General features: G+C 37.1%; 1 protein-coding gene across 4 annotated transcripts in view; it reads right to left on the reverse strand.

The window, feature by feature from the left end:
* Positions 1 to 885: 885 nt before the first annotated feature.
* Positions 886 to 9,207, reverse strand: part of LOC106867752 (phospholipid phosphatase 4) — a 27,372-nt gene continuing 19,050 nt past the window's right edge. The window contains exons 10-14 of one of the 4 annotated variants that reach the window (XM_052975694.1): positions 3,684 to 3,812; positions 3,179 to 3,255; positions 2,930 to 2,981; positions 2,172 to 2,261; positions 886 to 1,483 (exon numbers count right to left, since the gene is read on the reverse strand). In XM_052975694.1, the coding sequence (XP_052831654.1) occupies positions 3,790 to 3,812 (23 nt within the window). In that variant the 3' untranslated portion in view covers positions 886 to 1,483; positions 2,172 to 2,261; positions 2,930 to 2,981; positions 3,179 to 3,255; positions 3,684 to 3,789. Of the gene's footprint in view, positions 1,484 to 2,066; positions 2,262 to 2,929; positions 2,982 to 3,178; positions 3,256 to 3,683; positions 3,813 to 9,207 lie in introns of those variants that run through there. The other 3 variants (XM_052975693.1, XM_052975692.1, XM_052975695.1) reach the window with 3 other exon arrangements.

Raw genomic sequence — 9,207 nt, forward strand, 5'->3', positions numbered from 1 at the left:
CCTTACTACTTTAGGCCAAGGCCTGAAATTTGCGGGGAAGAGGTAAGTCTATTACATCGAACCCAGTGCGTAACTGGTACTTATTTAATCTACCTCGGAAAGATGAAAGGCAAAGTCGACCTCGGTGGAATTTGAACTCAGAACGAAGCGGCAGACGAAATGCCGCTAAGCATTTCGTCCCGCATACCGGCTCACCACCCTTGTCCTGTCTACAATAGACACAAGGCCTGAAATTTGGGGGTCAATCGATTACATCGACCCCAGTGCGTAACTGGTACTTAATTTATCGACCCCAGAAAAGATGAAAGGCAAAGTCGACCTCGGCGAAATTTGATCTCAGAACGTAACGACGGGCGAATTACGAGCTAAGCTCTTCGTCCAGTGTGCTAACGGTTCTGCCAGCTCGCCGTCTTAGTTTAAATACGAATAACAAATAATCATATGTGATTATAAAGCAGCGAGCTGGTGAAATCCTTACAGAACCAGATAAAACTGACGCCTTTCTTCCGATTTTACATTTTGAGTTCAAATTCCGCAGAAGTTGCCTTTTGGGGCCGACGAAATAAGTACTAGTTGAGCACTGATGTTGATGTCACCGACTTTCCCAGCTCCCACAAAGCCGCTGATCTTGGGCCAAAATTTGAAATTAATAATATACGAGTATGTCTCTATGCGTATAACATAAAGGATGTGACTAAGGATCACAAATAATTGTCTGAGACGCCATATTGTCAACTGCTAATGATAATAACAACTGTGTCTTACTTAGATAAAGATGAATTTCTCAAGATGGTTGGCAATAATGGGAATGTCTTATATTAAAGGAAAGTTTTGTTTTTTTAATAGCTCTTCCTTTAAATATGAGCATACCAGTGATTAAAGTCATTTTAGCTTCGCCGATTACGTTCTTTATTCAAAGATAATGTATCTACAATGATACTGAAAAAAAGAATATTTACATACAATTATAAATATATACATACATATATGGATGTATGTATGTATGTATGGATGTATGGATGTAAATATATATGTATATATATATATATATATATACATACGTATATGAATGTATGTATGTCTGTATATAAACCTTTTTCTATTTACTCTTCCTGTTTATTTCTGTGTTCCTTTCTGTCGAAGAGCATAGGCTCGAAACGTTAAAGACTTTCTCACGTCTGTTTGTTGTTTACACACCGGTCTTCGTCTTTTGTTTTGTTTTTTTTTTTGTTTTTTTGTTTTTCTTTGTAAGTTCTCACAATTCAAGTTTGATCCAAACAAGAGACTCCTCTGAGGCTTCAATTAATTGCTAATGAAAATGAAAGACTAAATTCACATTTGATGTTTCTCTATTGCAGCGGTTTTCAACCATTTTTGAAAAATGGATCCCTTTAATTCTTCTTTTACTCTGCCGGACCTTCATAATCATTCGATGATTAAAAAATTCCCATTGTATTCTTATCGTTAAATATCAAGAGGATTTCTATAAAAACATTAAAATATTTCGTGTATTATAAATGTATAACCAATTTATTGCGCATTATTTTCAACAACTATATTTAAATGGACGCTCAGGGGTCAAACGGACCCTGGTTGAGAATCACTGTTCTATTGACTCTGCATTATATGAAGTCACGTCAAAATTGAAATAGCATATGAAAACTAACAGCAGCAAGCCATTGTTGTTCGCCTCGATCTTCTTTTTCACATATGTAGAATATTATACTAGACACGTTTCAAATAAAACAATAACAGTCTGCAACAATTGATTTCTATGCAACTTTCAAATCTATTTATTTTTGTCTTTTTCACATAGCAGCATTATCCATTCTAAACAGCGCGTCATTCAACAAAGGAATTGAATTTCTTGGAGAAACCATGCCTAACATTTTCTACACACGAGTTACCCAATAAGCGTTTATATGCGAGCATTTCTATAAACGTGCCTTTAATTTGAAATATTTACTCTTCAATTGCTAATTTATTACTGTTAATTAAAAACTACAAAATAAAATTTGCAAAATCTTGGAGAAGTCAACACTAAATAAAGAAAATAATAATATATATATATATAAATAAAACCACGTGTTGTTGTCATCTTTGAGCTACCACCATGCATCGTAGACAACTTTAAACACTTGCATTTATTCCATGTTGTACTACATACGCACTCATGATATTTACAGCATGAATCTTCATTCGGCGGCAAAGCGGGGTTACAATACTTTGAACAAATAGGCAGCCTTCTCTTAGTTCTGACTCTGGAAATAGCAACAATAGAAAGGAAGTTGTATAAAAAAACAATTTAGAGATTCGATTGGATAAATAAAGTTATCGACAAAATGACCTAGGTGACCATAAAAATGTCTTACGCGCACACATATTGAAATATTTCAGTTTGTCAGCAGTAGTAAAAAAAAAAAAAGAGTGTACCCAATATTGAATTCTTTTTTTTTTTATGTCAACAGTTTCAGGCCAGTGCGACTGTCAGGCAAGATCTATTTTCTTTCGTAAATCCGTCTGGTTTTCTACACTTCATATTGATTTCATTTTGTTGTCTATGTCCTTCTTAATATTGACCGATTTGTATTTTTTTTATTGAAGCGTTTGCGTTGTGCTACTTTATAGAATGCAGTTGGGCCTTAAAGACAATTTGAAAGCTCGCTACACAATAAAGTTTTGCGTTCAAATGGAGGAAAACGCTGCAGAACTTATGAAATGCTCCAAACTGTTTATGGATCAATGAATATCAGCTAAGCATCTGTTTTGTGGCATCTAGGGTTACTTTGTTTAGGAATTTTTCTTTTCGAACAATTTAATTTGTTGTGATGATAATAATAATAATAATAATAATAATAATAACAACAACAACAACAACAACAACAATAATAATAAAACATCTAAAAAATTGATAATATAAAATTCTTACTTTTTGTCAAAATCTTTCTGTTCGTCAAACAAATCGTCAGATTTAACAGGATCTGCAAATGTTGAATAAGCAGTTTCAAGAATCAACTTTTGGTTTAACAAAATTCTTATATAAAAATATTTAAATAGTCATTTGGTGATACAAAAACAAACAACAAAAGAAAATCCCTCCCCCTGACTCGGACTCTCTCCTGCTATTTCAACAAACTCTCAGATCGCTATGTACCTGTTGGTTGTAGTGAGAACTTACTTTGCTTATATGAAAGGGTGTATGAATTAAATATGCACAAGCAGAAACAGACGGCAATTATGGCTTTCATCACGCACCTGTTAATATAAAATATAAAATAAGAATAGGTGTTAGAGACATACAGAGAAGGTGATTTCTAAGAAGGAAAGAAACTTCAAAGGAAACTTAAATGAGAGAAGCAAACTTAGAAAAGTTGCTGTTGCAGAAAGTAACTTTGAAGTAGCGGTCAGAACAGTTTAAACCAGTAAATGTCATCGTGTCTCTTCCTGCTTCCCAGTACAAAACGTGGTGGTAGGGAAATGTCGTTAGCTCATAATTTATTCAGATGAGACCAAATATCTAGAAACGTTAGAGGACAAAGGTCAATCTAGGACACGCACTCACACACAAACAGCTAGATAGATAGACAGGCAGACAGGCAGGCAGACAGACAGATAGATATCAATTATATAGGAATAGATAGAGACACAAAAATGGAAAAATAGGTGTACAAATGAATTATTACAACACTGAACTCTCTCTGAGTGGTTGGCGTTAGGAAGGGCATCCAGTTGTAGAAACTCTGCCAAATCAGATTGGAGCCTGGTGTAGCCATCTGGTTTCACCAGTCCTCAGTCAAATCGTCCAACCCATGCTAGAATGGAAAGCAGACGTTAAACGACAAGGATGATGATGACGATGATGAACATGTTTTTGCAGAATTCATATCTATTTCTAACATCTTAACTCCCCTGCAAATATTGAAGCAATGCGATACAGAATGAAGCACTGATACATATCTACTCAAATACACACACACACACACAAACACACACACACACACACACACACACACACACACATCAACAAATGCTCCATTTTCCTACCTAGAACATAATTAATGCCACGCACTCTGCATTGTTATTTCTTGCGGATAATTTAAACGTTACCTACATGTTAAACTGAAGGTATTATTTGAAACCTAAGTAATATGCAGATTTCTCTGGTGCAAAGATAAAGCCAGTTGGTAATGCTTGTATAACGTCGTCCATCCACAAACTTAAATTTCATTTAACTACGCTCGCTGCTTCCTAGTCTTTCTCCATTTATTGTCTTTCTCTTTCTTTCGTTTTGTTGAGAGACAGACCGAGAGAGAGAGAGAGAGGGAGAGAGAAAGAAAGGTTTATCTGCTATTGGAATAGAATATTCTCGTAGTTAATACAACTATCGCCATCTGGGCGATCTTCCGGTACAATACCTAAGATCGCCATCTGGGCGGTCATTATATATCTTGTCCGTTCCAATAAATATATTATAAATTACATGTGACATACACAACATTTTGAATGTCTCCTTCTCTATAAATAATATTTATTACTTCATCGATACACGGACAAAGTAATGAATTGACACTACAGGAGTTTTAATTTTCATTGTCTCTACTGAAAATTTTAAGTGTAATTGTAAATCAACAAAGCAAAAGCCATCAGCAATAAATGACAATATTCCATAAGGCACACACATTTAGAAATAGGTCAATATTTTGTGACAGCTGCAACTAATATAAAAAAAAAAAAACCACATGGAATTCTAAATTTGAAAAACAATTTCGACTTGTTTTTGGTTTAGCCAGCAATCTTAAAGAAGCAATCGTTGCACCGTAAGGCTTCCAGGAATAAGGAATTGATTAATTTATAGGTTATCTACAAACCGGAAAGCTGCTTCGAATACTTACACAAACAGTTCCTGCTAAAAGTACCCAAACTAAAGGCCAGGTAAATTATTTGGCATCTTAATATGGACACAATCCCGATAAGCTTTTGTGTTTCCGTCTGCTTAATTTTATTCAGAAAATATAATTTTAAAAAGGACTTATGGCTTATTTAAGAGATTGAAACAAGAAAATTCTGGTTGAGAAATTAACTCCGTGTTAAAAAATCAAAGAAATGCAACCTGTGTGTAGTGAAAGAAGCACAGCAGAGATTTAAAGTTTAGAACTGAGATTTTCACTAAATACATCAATCCGATGCATAACACAACATTGTTAATAGTACAGATTTAGTGTGTAAAATCAGTGTGTAAGTTTACTGTAAAAGTGAATTACTGACCTAGAGAATTGTAGTGTGATCACCCGGCGAAAAACCTTTTTTTTTTTTTCCAATTTCAAAAGAGAAACTTAACGGATTGATATATTTAGTGAAAATCTCAGTTCAAAACTTTAAAAACTCTGCTGTGCTTCTTTTTCCGATTTCGTTCACGCTTGGTGAATACATCACTTATGTTCCACAGATGGTTCTACACTCTCCAGATTATTCACTTATGGAGTAATATGGAGTAATGGGGCTTCTAGAGAAAGGGTCAGAAAAACCTCCATTTCTGTTGTACGGTGACTATTGTTAACAAGGGAGGTAACTCTTTGCGAAGTAACATTCAGAAATTGATCGTCTTCGTTACATTTGTTTCCCTTGCTACACTTTTTTGGTCGACAATCGGTGGGCTGTTCCCCCACAACAAGATGCTCTGAGAAACATTTCATGCACACAACAACGTAGAATTCTGTAATTCTGTCAAATCCATACGTTACGTATGCAAATACATTACCAAAGGATCAACAGATTTTACAAATGATGAAGTGACTCTTTTCGAAACTAGACGCTACATATCCACTAATGAAGCCATACGGAGAACCTTAGGATTCCTAATTCATGAATGATACCCTCCTATGATTCATCTCAGCGTTCATTTGGAAAATAGTCAGTGAATTTACTTTACAGAAGACAAGCTCATTCAAGAAGATGCTGCCCCGCCAAAGACCACTCTCACGGTCTTCTTTCATCTATGCAAAGTCGACTCCTTCGCAAAGTCTATTTTGTACGCTGAAGTGCCACATCATTATACATGGAATCAATCATCTTCCCAGTGGCAACGACGAAAACAAGCCTGGCCTACGCAGCTGGATCCAGCCGTGTACAAAGACGACACAATCGAATGCGTCTACACAGTTCAACCCCTGAACTCTGAATGCTTCCATCTGCAGCTTTTATTTCATGTCATTAAGGGACCAACCTCTTTCGACAACCTTCGCACAGTGGACGGCCATTTATGAGGAACTGTCAAAGATGCCTGCTCCAAACAGGGACTTTTGGATACAGATGATCAATATGATAATGCACTCGAAGAGGCCTCTCTGTGTCATTCTCCACACAAGCTTCGACACCTTTCTGCAACAGAGTTAGTTTTCTGCAACCTGACAGATGCACATTCACTTTGGAATAAATACAAAGACTCAATGCACCATGACATTTTGCTGCAGACTCACCAAATCACAGGTAGCGTTGGCACTCCCACTACTCCTGCCATTTACAACAGAGAGCTTCTTCTCTTAGAAGACTTGGTTATGGCAATTGGAGGTCAACGATTGGACGCTTATTCTCTCAACACTCCAGACAGAAATGAAGACGCCTGTCCCAGTCACCTCATTCTCAGAGAAACATCCGACAACATCCACAAACTCAAACAGTACATTGCTGACAACGAGCCCCTTCTGAATTCTGATCAAGCTGACGAATACAATTTTGTCCTCGGAAACATCTACACACAAACACTATCCAACAGAATTTCTCAACTCCTAAGATCCTCCAGGACTCCCGTCCCACGAACTTCACTTGAAAAATCGGTTGCCCGTCATCCTCCTATGCAATCTAAACACACCTACACTATGCAATGGAACTCGCCTTGTGGTCAAACAAATGATGGACCACGTCATTGAAGCCCAAATTATCACGGGACACGTCAAAACCGACACCGTTTTCATTCTGAAAATTCCTCTAACCCCAACAGACTGCTCCTACCCTATGCAGAGACTTCAGTTCCCTTTGAAACTCAGCTTCGCCATGACAATTAACAAAGCACAAGATCAGTCGCTGAAAGTTGTCGGATTCGACCATCAAACATCGTGCTTTTCACATGGACAGTTCTTCATCGGTTGTTCCAGAGTTGGCCATCTAGACAACTTATTTACCTATGCTCTTGAAAGAAAAACCAAAAATGTCGTCTACGAAGCAGTCCTACAGTAGTTATTCCTCTACTGCAATCTTCACATCAACGCCAAACTGTAGCCGTTAGCAATCAGACATCCTGCAAGCATTTCATTGGTATTTCGCTTCATTTCCCTGATTGCTGTTAATAGCACCTTATCTTCAATGACCCTTCTTACTTCATGCACGCAGTTCGCTCATAAGCATGCTCTGACATTTATTTATGTAAGCACTAGCTCTTTTGTATAAAACAGCCCTAAAATGATATCTGGTTATACTGTGGGTTTTTTTTACATCTAGAACATTTAACATGGTTCGAATCCTGCGGATCTGAAACACATTCACCTAATGACCAGATTGAAACATGAGTAGACACTTTTTATACTTTTTTCTGTTAATTTATGTTCCTTTTAATTTTATTTGTATTAAATGGTTTGCTATGTTTTTATCGTGATACAAATAAGTATGAACTATATATTTTTTCTCTATTTTCCTCTATAAATACAACTATATATATACACACACAATGGGTTTCTTTCAGTTTCTGTCAACCAAATCTGCTCACAAGGTTTTGGTCGGTCCAAGGCTATAGCAAAAGACACTTGCCCAAGGGACCACACAGTGAAGTTGGGCCCGAAACCATGTGGTCGAGAAGCAAGCTTCTTACCACACAGCCATGCCTGCACTTATATAAAGAACATAAGTATCTTGAAAGAAAAATTTGGCATTGAAGTATGAGGAATAGTGTGTAAGAGAGAAGCATGACCAAATATAGGAATATAACGTACATGAGGAATGATTGTTGGATAAAAAAATACTGTCAAATAATGCAAGTAGAAGAGGCCTGTGGATGAAAAAGACCAAAGAAGACTTAGGAAGGAGCAGTGAGGATGTTCAGCCTCACAAAGGAAGAAAAAATGGTGAAATACTGAAACCAGTGGAGAGACAATGTGTTGGCTTTGCTGGCATTAATTGTACTGGAATGTTACGGTTATGCTGTAAAAATGATGAAGATAATGATGACGTAAAAATTTTAATTTTCTTTACATCAAATATACTTTTCTTTTTTGGTGCCATCAGACCAACAACTTCATTATCCTAGTCATCATTTAGTGTCTGTATTCCATGCTGGCATGGGTTAGATGGTTTGACTAGGATTGATAAGCCAGAAAGCTGTACCAGGCTCCAGTCTGATTTGGTTTGGTTCCTACAGCTGGATGCTCTTCCTAATGCCAACCACTCCAAGAGTGTAGTGGGTGCCTTATACATGTCACTGGTATGAGTGTCTTTTCATGTGTTACTGGCACAGGTGCCTTCTATGTGTCACCGGCACAGGTGCCTTGGAATTTTTGCGCAACATTATAAAGATGGTTTACCAATGCCTTCCTTTATAAGCTCATCTTACTGTCCAGACACAGATAAGTTTGCCATATTGGCCTAGATATTCTCAATGTAAAGAGCTGGAACAAATGCTGCAAAGCACTTTGTCCAACATTCTAACAATTATACCACTGCACCACCGTGGATTGCTATCTATTTTATTAACCTTACAAGGATAAAAGTTAAAGTTGGCCTATGCAGCTGGATCCAGCCCTTTCACCGTTCCCTCTCTCTCTCTCTCTCACTCCTTCTCTTCCTCCTTGACCCTCTCGTTGCTGACACCTGACGAAAGGGGTTCTTTCTTTCTGCCCACTGGTCTTCCTAAAGAACAGGCGTGAATTCTTCTGTCTCTTCTACTTAGCGTTCATAATAATTTTTCTATCGTCTTGGCCCAACAGCCCTCACCATTTGTTTTTACTGTCGTGTTTTTACTTGTTTTTACTGTTCTTATTGTTTTTACTGTCTTGTTCTCACTGTCTTTTTCTTGTTAACACTTTCACCCTCTGCAAAAAATTCCAAATTTTATTTAATTTGCTTTGCAGGAAGGACTATTCCAACGAAGTCGCGTATTGTCCTTGCCTTCGAAACGCAGAGTAGATGGAACAGGGACAACTGACAAAGGGATATACTCTT

This window comes from Octopus bimaculoides, chromosome 22 (genome assembly GCF_001194135.2).
Source record: "Octopus bimaculoides isolate UCB-OBI-ISO-001 chromosome 22, ASM119413v2, whole genome shotgun sequence".
NCBI classification, from domain to species: Eukaryota; Metazoa; Mollusca; class Cephalopoda; order Octopoda; family Octopodidae; genus Octopus; species Octopus bimaculoides.